Source organism: Piliocolobus tephrosceles, chromosome 11 (assembly GCF_002776525.5).
Source record: "Piliocolobus tephrosceles isolate RC106 chromosome 11, ASM277652v3, whole genome shotgun sequence".
NCBI lineage: Eukaryota > Metazoa > Chordata > Mammalia > Primates > Cercopithecidae > Piliocolobus > Piliocolobus tephrosceles.
In genome coordinates this window covers 69,026,275-69,048,661 of record NC_045444.1, presented here as the reverse complement: position 1 = coordinate 69,048,661, position 22,387 = coordinate 69,026,275, and the positions used below count along the sequence as shown (strand labels likewise).

The 22,387-nt window shown below is 35.4% G+C and overlaps 1 protein-coding gene across 1 annotated transcript in view; it reads left to right on the top strand.

Annotated features, from left to right (window-relative positions):
• NCKAP1 (NCK associated protein 1) overlaps positions 1-22,387 on the top strand; it is a 112,177-nt gene that overhangs the window by 4,242 nt on the left and 85,548 nt on the right. The window contains exon 2 of the mRNA XM_023212384.3: positions 10,444-10,554. Coding sequence (XP_023068152.1) covers positions 10,444-10,554 — 111 coding nt within the window. The remainder of the gene's footprint in view (positions 1-10,443; positions 10,555-22,387) is intronic.

The following is a 22,387-nucleotide window of genomic DNA, read 5'->3' as shown; positions in this document are numbered from 1 at the left end:
TAAAATGGAATATTGTGGTGGTTTAAATGCAGTTTTACTTCTTTAAAAACATTGGAGGAATATTTTTATTTTTTTCCCCTATCCTTTTCTCATTTTGGATAAATTTATTTTCTAAGGAAAAATTTAACAGGAGTGGCATTGTAAAATTGAAGGTCTTTAGCTGGTATCTGCTTATTTAGTGGGGGAAGAAAAGATGTTTGTGAAGGGAGCAGTGCAGGCAGGGTAAAGGGAGGGGAACTGGTTTTAGTCTTCCCTTTCAGTATTGTATTTGTTTCCACTTACGGCGTTATTTTTCTCTTTCAGTCAATCAGATACAGAAGCATGTTCCAAAGATGCTTAGGAAAAATAATTATTTTTAATTTTTAAGTAGCAATGATAAATAATCCATCTTTTGTTTCCTTTATGGAATTGTTAAGTAGCTTTAAAATTTTTTAATGATCACCAGAGGAATATATGTTTATTGTCAAAAACTCAAACATAACATAAATGAGTGACTTCAAAAATTCACTGTCTGCCCATCTTTATAACTTTATAAGCTATTGAATTGTTAGTTTGTAAGTAGGGTTGTATATATGCCGGTTTCAAATGATTCTCCTGTTTTAAGTAGAAGAACCTATACTGGAAAATACTTCGTTGTTGCATCGTTGATTATTTTAGGTAGTAATGAAATTGCATCTGTAAAACTGTTTTATAAGCCATCATATGAGCTATTCTTTCAGTTATTCTCAAATATTGAGGTTTTCCCTTTTATTTATTCATTTACATTTCATTTATTGAATGTGTTCCCTGACATGGGGGAAATAGAGGTAAATTAAGATGAAGTCTCTAGTGCCAAGAAATTAGTCTCTTAGTGGGGAGAGAGATGTATAGATATTTAACTAAAATGCAGTGGGTAAGTAGGATTGTGGGAGTCTTGAGAAGGGAGTTAAAGATTACAATCTGGGAGAGATGGTAAAGAGGAGAGTGACATTTGTACTTGGTTTTGAAGTATGAATAGAAACTTCAGGCAGGCATTGACAGAGACTAACTAGTTACTATTTCAGATTGCAGAGTTTTTATTCAGTAGAATATGCAGAGGGTCCCCAACTTGTGATGGTTTGACTTAACGATTTGTTGACTTCTTGTTGGCACAAAAGCTATGGCATGCAGTAGGAAGTGGTATGATACTTTCTTGTGATCTGATACTCTGCAGTGTACTGTATTACCAGATGATTTACTCAACTGTAGTCTAATGTAAGTGTTTAAGGTAGGCTAGGCTAAACTATAAGTAGGTAGGTTAGGTGTGTTAAATGCATTTTCTTCTCTTTTTTTGGAGACAAGGTCTAGTTCTGTCATATAAGCTGGAGTACAGTGGCACGATCTCAGCTCACTGAAGCCTCTGCCTCCTGGATCAGGCAATCCTCCTACCTCAGCCTTCCGAGTAGCTGGGACTATAGGCACATGCCACCATTCCTGGCTAATTTTTGTATTTTTTTTGGTAGAGTTGGGGTTTCACCGTGTTGTCGAGGCTGGTCTCTATCTCCTGGGGTCAAGCGATCCACTCGCTTCAGCCTCCCAAAGTACTCTTTGGGAGTACTTTCCTGGCTGATTTATGATATTTTCAATTAAAGATAGGTTTATTGGAATGTAACCCTATTGTTAAGTTGAGGGGCATCTGTATAAAGATAACAAAATACAGTCATACTGCATAATGATATTTCACATAACACCTAAATGGTGGACTGCATATACACAGTAGTCCCATAATACTGTGTTCTTACTGTATTTTTCCTATGTTTAGATACATTTAGATACAGAAATACATACATTATGTTACAGTTGCCTACAGTTTCTCATTGTACAGGTTTGTAGCGTGAAGACAGTAGGCTATATCCCATGTACCCTGGGTGTATAGTAGGCTATAACATCTAGTTTTATGTAAGTACACTCTGATGTTCACTCAATGACAAAATCATCTGATGACATTAAGCAATGCATGACTGTGTAAGAGTATAAAATAGTAATGCTCTTCTTGCCGGCATATAACCTCTAAACTTATTTTCTAAACATTTTCCTTACTTGCAGAATATTCTGTGAGTTGAGAGAGCTAGATTCTAGATAATGCTCTGATACTTTTTTTTAGTTTGAACAAATTAACCTTTCTGGGCTGTAGTTTACTTACAAAGTGAGGAGATCAGTGGTTCTTAGCCAGGGATACGTAATAGAATCATCTTGGAAGGTTTTTACAAATTCCATACATCTGGATCCTGACCCAAACTTACTTGAAGAGAAAAAAATCCTGGAAATAGTTCTGGTGTTAACTACTGAAATAAGTGAAATATAAGTTCTTAAATACCTGTAATTTCTTTTCCTGCTAATTATTAACTGTAGTGATTTAATTTAGTTGTCTGAGTTATAACTAAATTTCTGGAAGGCTGCACATTGGCTCTCTACTAGCAAAACCAGCTCCATGGTACTTATTTGCTCTCAGCTTCTGTTATGCTTCAAGCTGTATTTTTTGGCTTTCTAAGCCATGCTAGTCTTACTGATTCTAACACTTGTAATCTTAAATAGATATTCCAGTTATCTGACGTTTTTGGAATGTGCTTTTATTAACCTCATAGGTTAAGAGGGGAATGAAATGAGTTGATCCATAGGAAGTATTAGTACAGTGCCTTGTAACAAGGGTAAGCGCTGAATAAATGGTGGCTGTTGTTACTAGTTGTATTTCTGGGGCTTGGAACATAGTGGACACTTAATAAATGTTGATTCCCTCCGCACCCCCAGATTAAATTAAGCTCAAGACTACCTTTTAGGAAACATTCCTAACTATTCTGTTTTACTGCCTGATATAGTTTGATCTCTACTTACTGCTAAGACAAAAAACTATTTGTATTTCAGAAGTATGTGTTCCACAGTAGTCCTTTAAATAACAATTTCTTTTTAACAGCAAAGGTGTGACAATATATATACTTTAAAAAACTACAGAAATACCTTTCCTTCATAAACTGAGATGATCCTGTATATTGGAAGCTGAAAACTGTTCAAAGGCAACAGTGACATGTATATCTTCTTGTAAATGGAATGGTAATTAATAACTCATTTGAACCACTACATTTTTTTCTTTTTTTTGAATCACTAAAATTTAAAAAAAATAATTTTAAAGTGTATAATGGGTTGAAGTTTTTCAAGTTCATGACTTTCTCAGAACTTGTGTCTAAAGGACAGTAACTGTGATTTCTGTATTTTTAGATCTTTATTATTGACTCCAATTAGGAGGTAGTTATTGATAAACTTACATTAATTTGAAAGCATTTCCAATAATTTCAGTATACTTTGTTATCAAGCCTCTTAATCCAAGTTATTAGCAGTAGACTGTTCTCTTTTCTTTTGACCTAGGTAAGGTAGAGGGAGAGTGCTAACTTAAAGCAGATCTGTTGGCCAAAATATACATCATAACACAGGAGGAAAAAAAATAATCAGAAAACTAACTGCTGATGAATTTGAGTCTTATTTTGCTCTTGATAGGTTTTCCAGTACTTATGTACAATTTTCATACTGTAGTATTTTCCTTATTAAAAAATTGGAACATAAAATAATGATAGGTATATATTACTTTTACATTCCATAATTTCAGGTAATGTCTACTCTTCCCCTAGGTATTTTAATTTCAATTTGTTGAAAACTCAGGGAAGAATCTTTGTCCCTTTATTCCTTCAATTTTGCAAAATATGTGGTGTTTCTTAGTTATTAAGTCAAAGTTAAATTCCTCTTTCTAGTGTAAATTGGCCACATTTTGTGTTTTCCTCATCATCCTTGACATTATTCAGATGGAGCTGCCTTCTGTGCCCTTACAAATAGCATTCTCACTCTGACCCCTGAGATATTGTTCGTATTTTTTCAGTTAATTCATTGTACTAGAAAATCATTTTTTTCTTCCGTATTTTGGCATTTTTTCCAGTTATTGTACTAGAAAATAATTGTTCTTCCATATTTTGGCAAAGAAATGTATTTTATTCCTGCGTTGGAATAGGAATTAAAAAATAAAACTGAAGCTAGGCACAGTAATAGTGCATGCTTGTAATCCTAGGTACTTAGGAGGCTGAGACAGAAGGATCTCTTGAGACCAGGAGTTCAAGTCCAACCTGGGCAATATAGCAAGATGCTGTCTCTGAAAAGTAAAACGGATTGAACTGATCAGATTTTTACTGTGATAGCAACTGCTTCCTGAGGTTAGCAGCTGAAGTTTTGAATAAGTGGAGCATATTTTTAAACATTATTTTTGGGAGGGGACATATATTTTTAGATAAGCTTTTCTAGTGTTTTGGAATCAGGTACGAATTTCTCTGTAGGTCCTGTCAGTAGTTGTGAAATCTTGATCAAGTTACTTAATTTTTCAGAAGCTCCTTTCCTTTCTGTTGAGTGATAGTTTAGATAATTTCTAAAGTACAAGTGTTTTGCACAAAATAATTGCACAGTAAATGTTCTTTTTACTTCCAACACCTTTATCTTGATTATTTTGTTGTTTTTCTCCTTCTCTCTCTCTCTCTCTCTCTCTCTTTTTTTTTCCCTTGAGTCAGGGTCTCACTCTTGCCCAGGCTGGAGTTTGCAGTGGTTGTGAACAGGGCTCACTATAGACTCAACCTCCCTGGCTCAAGCAATCCTTCCATCTTAGTCTCCCAGGTCATTGGAACCACAGACATTTACCACCACGTTTGGCTAATTTTTAAATATTTTGTAGAGACAGGATCTCAAACTTGTGGGCTCCAGCAATTCTCCCACCTTGGCCTCCCCAAGTGCTGGGATTGCAGGTGTGAGCTACTGAGCAGTCTGTTTTTTTGTGTCTTGATTGTTGCTTAATCTCTTATGAATAGATAGAGGAATTTTAAAAATCTCTCTATTTTTTGTCATCATGATAAGTTCTTAGAAAAACAGTAACATTAACCACGTAAAGTTAAGCTGTGTGTATAATCTTATGCTGTAACAGCTTGAGGAAAGGCCTCAGTACAGGGGTTTGTGGTAGAGTGGCAGAAAGGTTTGTTTTAAAGTCATATTTTAAAATGGCATAGAGTCTAGGCTTGATGTTTCTAATCAAAGATGTTTGTTTTGTGGCCCAGATAATATATTGTATAGTTTTCTGAAACATCCTTGTCCTTTATTTTTACTAATAACATCAGATTTACGTTTTAAAAGGAACTTAGAGATACTGAATTGACTACTGACCTGTAAATTTTTTGTTGTTGTTGTTGTTGTTGTTGTTTTGAGATGCAGTTTCACTCTTGTTGCCCAGGCTGGAGTGCAGCGGCACAATCTCAGCTCACTGCATCCTCTGCCTTCTGGGTTCAAGCGATTCTGCCCTCAGCCTCCCGAGTAGCTGGGATTGCAGGCGCCAGACCATGCCTGGCTTTTTTTTTTTTTTTTTTTTGTATTTTTAATAGACGGGGTTTCACCATGTTGGCTAGGCTGGTCTCGAACTCCTGACCTCGAGATCTGCCCTCCTTGGCCTCCCAAAGTGCTGGGATTACAGGCATGAGCCACTGAGCCCAGCCTAGAGTTGTTTTTATGGAAAATCTTGTTTCCATAATTGAGAACTCACTGTGTATACCCATGTATATAAAGAAGTTTTATTTAAAAAATTATTTAGAACTTATTTATTAACTACATGTGTGCCAGGCACTAAAATAAACAGTTTATGTGTATCTTATCTTTTAAATATCTTAACAGTGTACCCTATGCTGTAGGTAGTAATAATATCCTCAATTTATAGGTTAGTTAACTGAGGCTGAGAGGTTAGCCAACTTGCCTAAGGTCATATAGGCTATTATTCACTTGACCCAAGAGACAAAGGTTTTAATTATTATGTTTAAGTGTATCCTTTAACATTACTATAATTTTATCTGCCACATTAAATAGTCCTTTTAAAAGATTATAATTAGAATATTCATGGAGAATAAAGTTCCAATTCTGAGAACTGGAAACTTAACTATATAAATACTTAAATTTATTTTAGATCTTCTGAAATTTGAAATTATAGTATTTTATGTTTTATGAAAATATGCTGACTCAAGATAAAGTAAAACAGGGTACTTGGGGGAGTTTTCATTTTTCAATTCTGTACTTTATATATAGTTTTCTTTCTGTGTAGTGAAATACCTCTTTTAATCAATTCTCTGAAAAAGTTTTTTATGGTAGGGCTATAAAATTCAGGGATTTAGACATCATTTTACATTGTATTCACCTTTCCTTTTTTTCTATTTTTGGGAGTATGGGGGGATAGAAATGCTCAGATGTTTAATTGAATTGGTAATATGTTAAATCTTTTGATTAAGTCTTTATGATAAGCCTTTCTGAAATGTATTAGTCTAAAATGTTTTGATAACTAAATATAATAGCGTATTTAGTTTTTAAAAATTTGGTAGTTCAAAAGGCGATAACTTTGAGTTAAGGATTAATTTTGTGTAATGTTGTAGATGTAATAGGAAGATACATGGTTTCTAGTATACCAATAGCAGGCTGTTTTCTGGAACTGCAAGTTGTGATTTTCTTGTCCTCAAAATGAAAGTTTTTTGATTTTGGGTGGGGAATAAGATGAATTTTTATAAACTATAACTTCTGGTTAGTTGGAATTTTGCTATACTGTTTTAGTATAGTAGGAAACCTTACAATTTTTTTAAAAAAAATTTTTATAGAGATAGGATCTTGCTGTGTTGCCCAGGCTTGTCTCTAGTTTCTGTCCTCAAGTGATCCTCCCACCGGAACCTCCCAGAGTGCCAGGATTACAGTTGTGAGCCACCATGCCCAATTAGCCTTCTTACCTGAAGTATTTGTTATGGTTCTTTGCCAGGATATATTTTACCTAGCTGATAACTTTTAGTCATGTCAGTTTATTTTTTTCATATACTTCTTTTTTGCCTAAGTATTCCCCATACAAGTGTCTCTCTTGTTATTAAGCAAATACATCAAGTAAGTGGATTTTAGAAAAAGATAAGATGGGGCCCAGTACTTCTGTATCTATTAACCTCTTATTTTTTATTGGCATTTTTTGGGTGCTCTTGGTATGCCAAATACTCTTATAAAAGTCTGCAGATACACTTTCATGTAGTGAACATAAAAACTTTTTAGCATAGGTTGTAATTATTATGTGTTTAACAGATGAAGAAACTGAGGCACAGATAGGGAGAATCACTTGCTCCTGGGTACACAGCTGTTAAGTGATGGAGCCAAGATTTTGAACATGGACAGCCTGTCTTGAAACTCAGGTTCTTAACAATTAGGTTAAACTCTGTACAGTTACAACAGATGTAGACTTTAGACTGTGTTTAGGCTATATTTAGATGTTTAGGCTTGAATTGAATAAAGGAAATATTTGATTGAGAGAGGGAATTGTGTTTAATAGTTGCATGAGAAAGTTAACACTAACTTGCTAGTTCTATATATATTATGATATAAAGACTGTTACTACTATGATTACTATTCATATTAGACTTGGATAATTATTATCATCATTATAGCTATTATTAAAAAGCAGCTACCATTTTTAGAGCACTTATGTGCTTATCATTTTGCTAAATGCTTTACATGGATTCTTTATCTCCTAATCCTTGTAATAACCCTGTGAGGTAAGTACTAATTTCCCCATTTTACAGGCGAAGAAACATAGATTAGGAGATATTTTGTAATACGTTCTAGGTCCCATGGCTAGTAAGTCATGAAAATTGAAACTCAGCCAGTTTTATTCCACAATATTTGTTTTTAACCTTTGAGGCATACTGCCTCCCAATTAAGTATGTTAGATAATGTCTACTGAGCAGTGTGGAAAAGGTAGAAGGTAAATCAATTCCAGGGAAAGCAGATTATATAGTCCTTTATTTATTGATTTTTTTATTTTTATTTTTAGTTTTAAGAGACAGAGCTTCACTCTGTGACCCAGGCTGCGGTACAGTGGTGTGATTATAGCTCTGTAGCCTTGAACTCCTGAGCTCAAGTGATCTTCCTCCCTCAGCTTCCCAAGTAGCTAGGAGTATAGTTGTGCACCACCATGCCCTTATAATTTTTTTTCCTCTTAAAGCCCTGAGCTTACTTCTCTACAACCTCATTTAAAACTCTTTTTTGTAGAGACAGGGTCATGCTATGTTGCCCAGACTAGTCTCCAACTTCTGGGTTAAGACCCTTAGCCCCTAGTGCTGGAATTATAGGTGTGAGCCACTGGACTCAGACAAAATGAAATTCTGTTCTTTTTGTTTTCAGTGTAAGAAGGAAGAGCTGCTCATTTATATATGTATATGTGTGTATACACACACACGCACACACATGCTTGTTTGGTTATGAACCAAAGAAGTTGTTTATATGTTTACATTCTTAAACAGTAAAATTTGTGATTGTGGGAAATGGATATGGTGATCTGTCATTTTCATTGTATGTGGTAGTCCCTAATAGAGGAATGGATAGCTAAATTTTTCAATAGTTAGAATATGAAAGATAATACATATGAAAAAACTGTACATAATTTGGAATCACTTTAGGATTTTGCACTACCTCAAGCATGTTTATGATACGTCATTTTTATTATGCGATTGAAGTAAGGCAATGCTAATCTATAGCTATTTGTGTTTGGGCAAATTTTTAGTTATGTGGTTATTATTCTTAGCTATTATATAATATTTGGGGGAAGAATATAAATTGAAAGATTTTAAGAATATTTTAAAGAAATGATAGTCTACTCAGGGAAAGTTGGATATATTTTAATATTTATGATGTTGAAATGGAATATACATAGTAGTAATGTCAATCTGGTTAAAGATTATGAAGTTCTAAATTTCTTAAGATTTTGTTTTATTTCATTATATTTGAGAATTAAGAGCTTTCTTACTGCATTCCTATTTCCATTTGGAAAATGTAGGAATGTTAACATTGATTTTTATACTTTGGCGTGGTAGGAAGTTAGGTGATGTTTGAAAAATAGTTTCAATTTGAGCTGAAATACAAAAGTCATCCAATAACAATTTATTTTTATTCTCGGCTACCGTTTCTTTTTAAGGTATGTAAAATTTCACTGATGGTTTTGCTCCTGTTTTTATAGCTGCATGTAGTCTTTATTTTCCTTCTTTCTAGTATTATTTTAAGTTGGTTTAGAAAGAGCACCAAGAAACTGACCTGATTGTACACGTACACAGTAGTATTTATATGAATAGTATAAACTCTATAAATTTATTTTATACCAAAACTCGCTACTTAGAATACCTTTAAAATTGTAGCACCATATAATTCTAATCTTGTTCTGTTTTTCATAGTCTGCAGTGCATAAGTTTTCTTCTGAAACGTATATCATAGTTTGACAATCATTGTTTACACGTAATTTTCTCTCTTTTTATTACAATGCTTCCCCAGCAAGGACAAGTTTGGAAGGTTTGCAAAGCTTTTCACCTTCCCTCTGCCCGCTTGCCCGCTTTCAGATCAGTTTCATGTTTCATAACTTCTCTTTCTGCAATCCACAACATAGCCATAGTAAATAATGGAAAAATATAAAATTGCAGTAGTGTATTTCCTCACACATGGCAGACAGATATAACTTTTCAAAGGACATATCCTTTTTAAAACGCAATAAAAAGAAGTTAAATAGAAATGTTATAATTTTAGTAATTCCCTAAGGAATAACAGCTCACTAGGAAGCAGTTAATTAAATGTCATGTAATGAAACAAGAACAGTACTCGAGATTATATTCTGTATTGTAGTAGTTCAGGTAGAAAGTTCTTTCTAATAATAATACCTTACATTTGTATAGTGCCTTACAGTTTACTACAGAGAATGCTGTACTGCTGATACGGTCAAAATGTAAACATACCCATTTGTTCTGTGCTTATGATATATAGAACAGATGTAGATTCATTGTTTGAAGTGCTACTGGTATGATGGAAAACAGTGTTGTAAAGATATTCAGAGGATCAGGCAACACACCTTAGCACTATAAAGACAATTTTAGCAGCTTCCAGTTCTTTTGAACTAGGGCTCTTGTATTAAAATGTTTCAAGTGAATGAGGAAAACATTTTGGAAAAGACATTTAAACATAAGCTCTTATTTTATAACACTTAGAAAGAAACATGTCTAGTACTCTACTGAATATTTAATTTTGTAATATTTTATTAGCTTCAGATGAATACAATCCTACCTCAAACCAAGAATTTTTTTTTCTTTTTCTTTTTTTTAGGTTTGAGCTTTTTCCTTCACTGCTGTTCTGCGCTAACTGCTTTGAAACTTTCCATGCATTTTTTTTCAGTAGAAGAACATCTCTGTACTGTCTCCCATTGCATATTTCAGCTGTGACAATCCCTGCACTTTGCCTATTCATTTTATCACCTGCTCACCAAAAACAATAAATATCTCTTTAATTTCTAATTGCAGATTTGCTATTTTTGATTTTAGAAGAAGGGTGCATTTCACTTTTTTTATTGCTGTTGTTTTATAGGCATGTGGGGACCCCAAGGCAAAACCATCCTACCTTATCGACAAAAACCTGGAATCTGCTGTGAAATTCATAGTCAGAAAATTCCCTGCTGTAGAAACCCGCAACAACAATGTAAGTTATCTAAATTTTTCTATTACTTGATTTTAACCATCTTTTAGAGAAACAGTGGTCAACACAGTGCTTATAGTAGCTCTTACTTACCTAATTGTTAACATTTTGATATACAGATTATATACCTTAAGAGTTTTTTTTGAGATAATATTCTTGTGTTTGAGACCAGGAAAAGTAACTCTTATCGACATTGCCACTTTATTACGGAAAAGATAAGATCTTAGATTCCTATATATTTATTCCCTTTCAAATTGCAACAAGAGTAAGGTAATAGATATGTATATATTCCAGATTCTTGTGTGACTACTTGGGATCTTTTTGTTTCTTATAGTCATAAACTTCCTGTTGAAGTTAGTAAATGTCTTCATAGAGCTTCTGTTGTTTTAAGTAATTAGCTGTGTTTAGTTTTAAAATGTATTTGTTTTTCTGGTATTGTTGTAATTGACAGAATGATTTCTAAAGATTAAATAGTATAAGAAAATGATTGTGTTAGGGTCTTTATTATCCTCATATTACTTTTCATGTGGGAAAGTTTTTCTTAGTATACTGAAGAATGGTCATATTCAGAGTCTTTCTGATATGTTTACATATCTTTATAATAATTTCTATGAATAACTACTTTTGGGGAATTAGTTATTTTTCGCGTCAGTGTGGTATTTTCATATAAATTTTGACTCAGAATCTTTCTGCCTGTCTTCTCTTTTTATTTTTTTTCTCTGATATTTTCTTGTTACTATCTTTGCTGCCTCTTTTGCTTTACGTACAAATTTAGTTTAGCAATTTCCTCTCACATATGATCTTCGATTTTGAGAAGCTCTGTTGAAAAGATATATTGTCAGTTGGTCCAAAAATAGTGAGTTATCTCAGTTGATTGTTCCCCATCAGTTACAGATCCAGCTCCTCCTTCTATTCTTTGCCCCCTTCTCACTACTGCACTTGACTAGTTTAAAAATAAAAAGATACATTGTCACCTTTTTGTTTTCTCAAATCATGTGTGTTCATTGAAGATTTGTATTTAGCCTTTGATACTACTTTTACTTAAAAACTCTTTCATGTAGAGAGAAAATGCTAGTAAGAACCAATAAAAAGAAGTCAGATAAAGTGCTTTTTAAGGCATTTTAAAAAAAATCAAGTCTGTTTTTTGGGAGTACAGCTTAGTAGAGGTTTCATAAAAGATTGTTTTTGTAGAGATGAGATTTCACTATGTTGTCCAGGCTGGTCTTGAACTTCTGGGCTCAAAGGATCCTCCTACTTCGACCTCTTAAAGTGCTGGGATACAGGCATGAGCTGCTGTGCACAGCCAGAAAGATTGTTTTATAATTATATCAATATATTAAAGCATTATAATTAGTTCCTGATTACAAAATAAGTGATTCAAAACTTGCACTTCTTAACACTATTATTTGTGTGGAGACCTTTTTTTTAGTTACTGACATTAATTGGCTAACTCATCAGAGAGATTATATACTCTAAAAGAGATTTTATTATGAAAATCTGTCTTATATTTATTTTATATACACTTCTTTTTCTTACAGCTCGTTAAATTTCTGACATGAGCTCTTCAGAGAATCTTTGAAGCTTGGTTTACATATGTGTTTGTGTGTAAACTTATATGTGAGAATGTACATTGTTTCTTAATATTAGGTCTTTCCTTAGAAAATTAGAAATATCTGGTGAAACAACAGTAAAACTGTCTGGTAAAAGACCAGTTAAGAGTCTGCTGTTCTTGATATGCTGGGCAAACTGTTTATTATCATGCTTTTTTTTTTTTTTAAATAGTTTTTCTTCTCTTTCTAACTGTTGCACAAAATCGATATTTTTAATAATCGTTTTATTGAGATATAATTCATATACCATATAATTCACCCATTCAAAGTGTACAAATCAGTGTTTTTTAGTACATTCACAGAGTTGTGCATCCAATACCACAGTTAATTTTAGAACATTTTCATCACCACCCAAAGAAACTTCGTGTCCATTAGCAGTCACTCCTGATTTCCTGCCAACACCCCTGCCCTAAGGCAACCACTGATGTACTTTCTTTCTGTCTCTGTGCCTATTCTGAAGATTTCATCGGGAATAATATAATATGTGGTCTTCTGTGACTGGTTTTTGTCATTTAACATAATATTTTCAAGGTTTATCCAAGTTGTAGCATGTATCAGTACTTTGTTTTTGTTTTAAGAGATAGGATTTCACTCTGTCACCCAGGGTAGAATGCAGTGGTGGCCACCATAGCTCACTATAACACTGAACTCCTAGACCAAAATGATCTTCTTACCTTAGCCTCCTGAGTAACTAGGGCCACAGGTTCACACCACCATGCTCAGCTGTTTTTTAAACATTTAAAAAATTTTTTATCCAGATGTGGTCTGGCTATGTTGCCCAAGTGGGTCTCAGACTCCTGGGCTCAAGAAGTCCTCCCACTTTGACCTCCCAAAGCACTGAGATTACAACTGTGAGCTGCTGTGCCCAATCTTCGTTTCTTTTTATTGCCAAATAATATTCCATTGTGTGGATATACCACATTTTATTTATTCATTCATGAGTTGATGGATGTTTGGATTGTTTCTACTTTTTTGCCTATTATGAATAATGTTGCTATAAACATGTGAAAGTTTTTGTATGGATATGTTTTCATTTCTCTTGGCTTTATAAACCTATGGAAGAATTGCTGGGTGGTGTGGTAATTCTGTGCTTAACCTGTAAAGTTGATTGTACAATGTTGTTGAATGTTATGCCTGACTTGTAGTATTTACTTTGTTTTGTTTGCAAAGCCTGAGTTTTTTCATATTGCCTTTACAATTATTCTTTGTAATGCTACTCTGTTGTTTTTTTTACCTACTGAAGTACTATGTATTAGGTATATATAAAGTCTTGTGATCTCAGTTTTGATCTGGGTCTGCTAAAATTTTGTTGAGAAGTTCCTAGCCAGCTCGAATCAAGACATGAGAAGTGAAATTTCAGTTTTATTATTATTTTTTAACTTATTGAATTAGTTGATGGAGCTTAAAGACTGGAAAAGATAGTAGTGTCTAGGATTGATAGGAGGTTGCGGATTTCTGACTACTAAGTGCACTGTAGAAGTGGTATTGATGTCGCAATTTTTCTTTCTTATTCTTGTGCTTTGGATTATTACGTAAATAGGTGAAACAGAACATGCTTACTTTTTCTCAGGGACCTAGGTTAGTACTGTTTCTACTCTGATTCAAGTCTTACAAGTAACGGATGTCCCCAGTTTCAGAAAAGGTACTCATAAAAACAGATTTCTGGTGAAAACGCATTTTTTTTTTTTTTTTTTTTTTTTTTTTTGAGACACGGTCCTGCTTTGTCACCCAAGCTGGAGTGCAGTGGAGCGATCTCAGCTCACTACAACCTTCCACCTCCTGGTCTCAAGCAATCCTTCTGCCGCAGCCTCCCATGTAGTTGGAACTACAGGGGCACAACCACCGCACCTGGCTAACTTTTTGTATATTTTGTAGACATGGGGTCTTGCTGTGTTGCCCAGGCTGGTCTCAAACTTCTGGGCTCAAGTGATCCTCCTGGATTGGCCTCCCAAAGTGCTGGGATTAGAGGCTGAGCCAGCGCGCCCAGCCTCAAAATATATATATATATTTTGAAGTTTCTAAAATGAATTCTTGCAAAATTCTGCTCTTGCAGCCAAAAAAATCGTTGATTTTTTTTATTTTTCATTTTTTATTTATTTTTTTTTTAGTAACTGCCCTAACCTCCATACTTTTTAATCCCTTTAGAATCCTTGAGCACATAGTTATTTGATATGCAACAAAGGAAGGCACTGCTGACAGGTAGCAGGATTGGTACAGACGTGGCTTCTACAGTGATGATGTTGGACTCTGTTGAGTCATTTTTACTTTCTTGGCAAGGGCCCTTTGTGACCAGTTGTAACAAGTTTTGTATTTCTAATTCTGTATTTAGGGAAAATCTGGGACCAAGGAATGAGGTTTTTTCCTTGGGTCATGATGTTGAACTAAATGCCCCATATGCTTCAAAGCAAGCTGATTAAATGAATTTCAAAATGAATAAAAACCATACCAGTTTTATAATTATAGCAGCCACTTATTATCTAATGTGTGCCAGGTTATGTGTATTAATAGAGTTCCTCATTTAATTTCAGATTAAGCAAAGTATTTTTGAGCTGAAAGATTATCTGATTTATCTATAATATAAATGCTTTCATTATTTTGAAAGTGTAACTCTCAAATGGAATTTGTTTCTCGTAGGTTTCTTAAGAGTACGTGGAGGGGAATCTCTTATTTTTCCGGATGAACAAAATAGTAGAAAGTCCTTTCTTATTTTATTAACACATAGAAATTATTTTGCCCAGGAAACCTAAAAGGCAGTGTAAGCAAATGTTCAGGTGTATGTTAAAACTTTTCTAATTTTTTTCCAATTTTTTTTAACGTTTTTTTTTTTTTTGCCTCTTTCCTATATTGCATTACACCTAAAACAGTAGTTTGTGTTTTTTAAAACAGTAAAAATATTATCTGGCACAATAGTGTTATCATGGAATTAGCCTATTACACATTTTAATGTGAAATTTTGGATTTGATTTCCAAATCAATGAGGAAATGATAAAAATTACTATCCTATATATGTTGAATTAGATCTTGAAGTCTTTTAAGAATAGGGACATTGCTGGCGAATAGAGTGCCACAAGAGTGATATAGGGATTCTAGACTAGGACACAGGCTGTTGTTGAAATAATTTGAAAATTATGTTTTCCTAAGTTAGAGGAATCTTTTATGTTATAGATATTATTTATCCCCTCTCCCAAAGAACATAGAATTATAAGATGTTAAGTAAAACATATTTTTTCTTTAAGTGGCTTATAAAGTCACTGTAGGAAAGACAAAGTAACTCTAAGTGTAATAATCAGCAGTAAAGTTGGTTCAGTGGCGTAGCAATAGAACCTTTTAAAACTCTGTTTTATCCCTAGCGCCTGATACTTAAGAGGCACTAAATAAATGTCCCATTAATGAATGGAACTATTTGATACACTCTAACATAGCCAGCTTTCACTTGTATTCAAACATTGCCTTAGACTTATGTCAGGACCTGAACTTATCAACACTTTTTAAAAGTTATTGAGTTAATTTTAGCTAAAAAAAGATTGTACTTTTTAGTAGAACTATTCAAATACATCTCATTAATGGTATTATTGAAAGTAACCCAGAAATAGAGCAAGAGTCTCAGCTCCTAAAATCATAGATGCGTTTTAGGGGTGGGGTGGTGGAATTGGTGTAGGGAGGCCCTTGACACATGCACGCACTGTGGTTTGGTAAGCATTTAGAAAGAAACGGTAGGCATATTTAACTCCTTCCTAACTTGTCGTTAAGAGGGCATTCCTTTTTTTGTTGTGATTCCTATTAAGATAGTAACATACTGGTTAAGAGGATGGACTCTGGATTCAGTAAAGCAGAACTTGAGTTCTGGTCTTTCCACTTACTAGCTGGATGATTTTGGGCAAATTATTTAACATCTTAAGGTATCATTGTTCTTTCTGTTTGTTTTTTGTTTTGTTTTGTTTTATTTTGTTTTGAGACGGAGTCTCGCTCTGTTGTCCAGGCTGGAGTGCAATGACATGATCTTGGCTCACTGCAACCTCTGCCTCCTGGATTCGGGTGATTCTCCTCCCTCAGCTTCCCAAGTAGCTGGGATTACAGGTGTCTGCCACCATGCCTAGCTAATTTTCTATTTTAGTAGAGACAGGTTTCACCGTGCTGGCCAGGCTGGTCTCAAAACTCCTGACCTCGGGCAATCCGTCCTCCCAAAGTGCTGGGATTACAGGCATAAGCATGAGCCACTGCACCCAGCCAGGTATCATTGTTCTTACTTCCAAAATGGTGATAATACCAATCTCAAGGAGTAGTTCGTTGCTTCCCAAAGCACAAGTACAGTGTGTGACAAATTACTCTTGAAGAATGGAAGCTGTTAACATTTACCTTTTTGACTTTTTGGTCTAGTTTGCTGGCTTTTCTTCTGGGTACCCTTTAAATGTGGGTATTTCTAAGTGACTTCTCCCCCCTGTGGTGTATGTGTATGAAAGCACTTACTGCTGTGGCTTCAACTAAGTACATATACGATCTCCTATATTCTGTGCTCTAGATCAGGGTCCCCAACCCCCAGGCCACAGACAGGTACCAGTCCGTGGCCTGTTAGGAACCCGGCTGCCCAGCAGGAGATGAGTGGTGGGTGAGTACAATAAGCTTCATCTGTATTTACAGCCACTCCCCATCACTCACATTACTGCCTGAGCTCTTTCTCCTGTCATGTTAGCAGTGGCATTAGATTCTCATAGGAGCGTGAACACTGTTGTGAACTGTGAACGCAAGGGATCTAGGTTGCAAGCTCCTTAGGAGATAATCTAATGCCTGATGATCTGTCACTGTCTCCCATCACCCCCAGATGGGACCATCAAGTTGCAGGAAAGCAAGCTCAGGGCTTCCACAGATTCTACATTGTGGTGAGTTGTGTAATTTCATTATATATTAAAATGTAATAATAGAAATAAAGTGCCCAATAAATGTAATGTGCTTTAGTCACCCCAAACCACCCCGCCACCCCTCCACCCCAGTACGTGGAAAAATTGTCTTCCATGAAACTGGTGCCTGGTTCTAAAAAGGTTAGGGACTGCTGCTCTAGAACTGAATTCTGGCTACCCCTTTGGACAGCTCCACAAGCTAAACAGAAAACTTTTAATCCAATATGGAACATGTGATTATCCTACCTTTTTTTTCTCTTTTGTGTTTCCCCCCTTGAGCTGTCACCCTCCACTTGGTTATCTAAACTAGAACCTTCAGAATCCCTTTTGACGTGTAAAAAATATCAAACTTGTCATATATGGCTCGTCCGGGTTCCCCACTATAATGTCATTTGAGTTTATCCCTTTCAGGTCTACATTACCTGCTGGGACAAATGCCATGTTAATCCAAACATTGATTTTTATGCCGTCCAATCTCTCCTACTTTCGCCTTCCCCTCCTCTCTCCCTCCAACCTCCACCAGGGGATGCAGAACAAAACAAAAAATCACTTTCTCTGTGGTACCCGATGTCTGCATCTTCCTGGACCACACACTCGTCTTTGAATCCCTGTTGACTGGCATGTAGTAGGCCAACAAATAAGTTTGGTTTAGAAGGAGTCATCTTACTGTAAAATAATGTAACTGGGAGTTGTAACAACATACTTCATCATGAATAAATATATATACCCTAATGGAAAATCAAAGGAATATTTGGTCCTGAGCAATTAAACATTGCCAGAATTTAAGCAGTTTTGATACAATGAGAATTAACTGAAATGTCAATGTTCTTTTAAAAAGGTATCATCAGTGTTGAGTTGTTAATGACTCTTTGACATGCAAAAGTCTTTAATTCTATCTTGACAAAACCATAAATAAAAGAACTCCTCAGGAGATGCAAGTAAGCCTTGCTTTGATATATTTGGAAAGTAATTGAAATAGGTCAAATAGTGGCAGGAAATTGCATCAGCACTGGTGACCTACCTAAAATGATTTAAATTTTTTGCTTTTTATTTTTGCCTAAAGAACGTGAATACATGATAATAAATAGTCCAGAAGAATTTAGGATGAAGAGTGAATGTCTCCTACTTTACTCTTTCCTACCCTAGTCATATTCCTCAGAGGGAACTTCTATTTTTAGTATTTCTACAGGTTACTGCTAGAACTATAACAAATATGCTTATTCCCTTATAACTTCAGTTACCAACTTTAGACAGTCTCTCTTCTCTGCAACAAAAGATGAGGATTTAGCTTGCTCAGTTTACTTCCCCTTACTTCCCCTCTCAAGCCTTTTTCCCAGTGATTTTTGTTAGTATTTTTGGATCATTGATTACTTCCTTTTTTAACTTCAATATAGTTTTTTTTTTTTTAATTTCTTCACCCTTGGTTATTTATCCATTCATCCTTTTATTTTCATGTTGTCAAAATTGTTAATGCTTTTTTTTTGGTTTTGTAATTATACAGTGTTCTGATACTATATTTATTATATGTTGGTTGAAAAAAAAATATTAATAAAGGCCTAAGTGCTTGGTTTGCATTTCTTCATTCCGTTGTCACACTTTGGGCTGTAAGATGAATAATATATTTAGCATTAAAGAGAAAAGAAATCTCTCTTCCTAAATTCTATCATTTACTTAAAATTATTTTACAGTTTCATAGTTATACCACGACTTTCTGAAATTATAGTTATAAGCCTTTTTACTATCTTTGAATTTATTTGGCCTGATAATCATGTCATCTTTTTATAATTTTTTTTCTCCCTGGAGCCTACTCTCCTCTAACTTTCTGTCTTCTAACATCAATCTAGATAGTTTATAAAAGCCTGCTGTGTAGCTTTCATTATGGGTTATATTTTTGTCTTCAGTGTAATGATTTTACCTGTACTTTTCCACTGAATTTTCATGAGTTTGAGAATCCCCCAAAAATGCATTTAGAATTTGTGTGTGAATGAATTTTTAAGCTTTTTTTCATATTCTCAAGGGTGGTTCTTATGATCCCAAAATACATCTATTTTAAAATGTCTCCTTTCTTATCCTTTTTATGTAACTACCTGTGGTTTCAGAATATTATTTTGTGCATCTTATGTACTCTGTATTTTTGTCATGCTAAACTATATTCATAACCTCTTCAACTGGAAAGAGACTTTCTGCTTTCCTGGAAATGAGACTGCCAATAAGCATTACACTGGGGTTCCATAACATAGCCTTCAAGTATATACATTTCTGGCATCTGTAATCATTTTTCCATACTTTGAAATTTCCTGAAGTTATGTCTTGCCTCTAAGTGATAGTTTTTCAGCTTTCAAACAGTCATTAGTCTGTTTGGCTGCAGTCGTGATTTTGATACCCTTCATAGTAGCAGAGGACATTATCACTACCTAATCACCTATTGACCTTTAACTTTGGTTTCCTTGGTCATTTCTTTGGGGCCTTTAGCCACTTTTAACCTTGTACCTTTAAAGTAGCTTTAGCATGTTATCTTCTCATTGTTTCTTCATGGCAGATTCAGTACTACCTTTTGTCAGATCTAAAGTTAATTGCCAAGATCGAAAATAACACAGTAAAAACTACAATGGAATAAATTACACATGTTGCAGAGTACTTACTTTCTTTTATTCTTCCCAGTACTCATCTTGGCTAAGAATATTTTAAATTGGTACATTAATGGTCCGTGGCCAAGAGTATGCAGGCTAGTATACTATGTTAATTCTCATTGTCTAGTGTAGGATAGAATGTAGAACCTAAGGAAAATGTATTTGCTTGCTTTATTTTTTTAAAGGAGTGTTGTATTTGGGAAAAGTATGTTTATGCGTTCACTGAACAAATGGCCACGTTTCTTTTGCCTCTGGACTTTTGTTTGTGCAGTTTTTACTATCTGGAATAGTCTCTCTTTCCCATGTTCTTTCACTAGGCTAGCTTGTCTTTCAGGTCTGTGCTTAGATGTCACCATTCAGAGAAGCTCTCCCTGACCTTTCCAAATTAGTTTAAGTTCTTCATATGTATGTTTCTATCACATTCTCTAGTGATTATTCATTTATTTATTTAAGTCCTTTATTGAGTGCCTTCTATGAGCCAAGTTGTGTTCTGGAAGAGAAGGATCCAGCAGTGAACAAAGAGAAGTCTGTGTCCTTATAGAGCTTACTATGTTGAACAGAAATAAATAATGAACGAATAAGAATATAATACCAGGTAAAGAGTTCTAGGAAGAACAAAGCAGGGTAAATGCATAAGACTAATGCCTGGCAGATGCTAATTTACTTAGGGTGACCAGGAAAGGCCTTACTGAGAAGAAAGCATTAGGGCAGAGATTTGAAGATATGAGGGAATGAGTTTAGCTAGGGGAGGAGTGTTCTGTGCTGAAGGAACCTCAGCTCCAAAGGCTCAGGTGAATGCTTGCCTGGCATGTTCAGGAGCAAGGAAGGCATTATGAGCAGAGTAGATGATTGAAGGGCACCGTGGTAGAACATGAAGTGCTAGTAGTTGTAATGAATAGGCAGGTCATATAGGGCTTTCTGGACCATAGTAAGGACCTTAGCTAATTACTCTGAGCGTGTTGAGATGCCATAGGAGGGCAGTAGTAGAGGAATGAAGTGATATGACTGTGATCACTATGGCTACTTGGTAGAGAATAGTCTGCAGGAGAGCAAAGGTAAAAATAGGGAGAATAGTTAGGAAATTTGCCATCATTGAGATGAGAGCTGATGGTGGCTTGGAATAGGGTGGTTGAGGTGAGAAGTGTTCAGATTCTGGATATATTTTTGAAGACAGAACCTATAGTATTTGCTGAGGAATTGGGTGTTGGGTGTATGGACAGTGAGAAATAAGACTTTAAGGTTTTTGACTTGAACAAATGTCAAGCTACAATAGGGTGTGAGAACAGGTGGAATAGGTTTGGGGTAGTGTGGTGGGAGTAGTACAGTGAATGCAGTGGGGAAAGTACCCAGTAGCTCCATATTAGACATGTTAAGTTTGAGAGGCTTACTGGAAATCTGAGTGGAGATATCAAATAGCCAGTTGTTTATGTGAATCTAGATCTCAGGTTAGGTTTAAGCTGACTGTCAAGTTGAGGAAGATTATTGAGGGATTTGAGAGAGAGAAAAAGGAGTGGAATAATCATCTAGGAGAATAGGAAAATGAATTGACAGAAAAAATTGAATAGTAATGCTACTCAGTTATGGTCAATGATCATGAAATCAGATTGAGATCAAAGTTAGCATAAGTATATGCTTTTCTACTACTGTAGGTTTTATCAGACAGTTATGAAAGAGGGAGGGAAGGACAAGGCAGTAATTATAATGATGAGCCATTTAAAATTAAGATGGATAAGAAAGTAGGGGCCTGGGCACAGTGGCTCATGCCTGTAATCCCAGTACTTTGGGAGACTGAGGCGAGCAGATCACTTGAGGTCAGGAGTTCAAGACCTGCCTGGCTAACATGGTGAAACCCCGTCTCTACTAAAAAAGTACAAAAAACTAGCCGGGCATGGTGGTGGGCACCTGTAGTCCCAGCTACTTGGGAGGCTGAGGCAGGAGAATGGCGTAAACCCGGGAGGCAGAGCTTGCAGTGAGCTGAGATCCAGCCGCTGCACTCCAGCCTGGGCGACAGAGCCAGACTCCGTCTCAAAAAAAAAAAAAAAGAATAAAAAAAAAAAATTAGCCAGTTGTGGGGGTGTGTGCATGTTGTCCCAGCTACTTGGGGAGGCTGAGGCACGAGAATCACTCGAACCTGGGGGGCGGAGGCTGCAGTAAGCTAAGATCATGCCACTACGCTCTGGGACAGAGTGAGATTCCATCTCAAAAAAAAAAAGGCATAAGAGGATGAGTGACAGTAAAAAGATGGTAGAGTGAATGGATAGGAGGCCTCTCTGTGTTGAAAGAATTTGTGGAGGCCGAGTATTAGAGATTTTAAGTGGGAACTATTCTCCCAGTGATGCCACCTCACTTTGTCTCCAAATCTCCCAAGAACAACAGATGTCCAAAAAGGCCAGACAGAAGCCAGGATAATTTAAACATCAACTTTATTCCGGTTTACAGCTTGAGAAAACTTAACATCAGCTGTCATGCCCTCTGTCAGTATGTATTCATGTACCAAAAATCATTCCTGGGTACCTACTCAGTGCAGCCTCTCCTTTAACTTCCCTGTTTTGCTCCACATTTTCACCATTCTTAGAAGCTCTGACCTTTCTTATTGTGGTCTTTATCACACTAATGTATACATTTTGTTTTTGTTGTTACCCTTTTCATGTTATTGCCAGTTGGTGAGAACCTTTGTCTTAAAGGGAATATGGGAATAGTA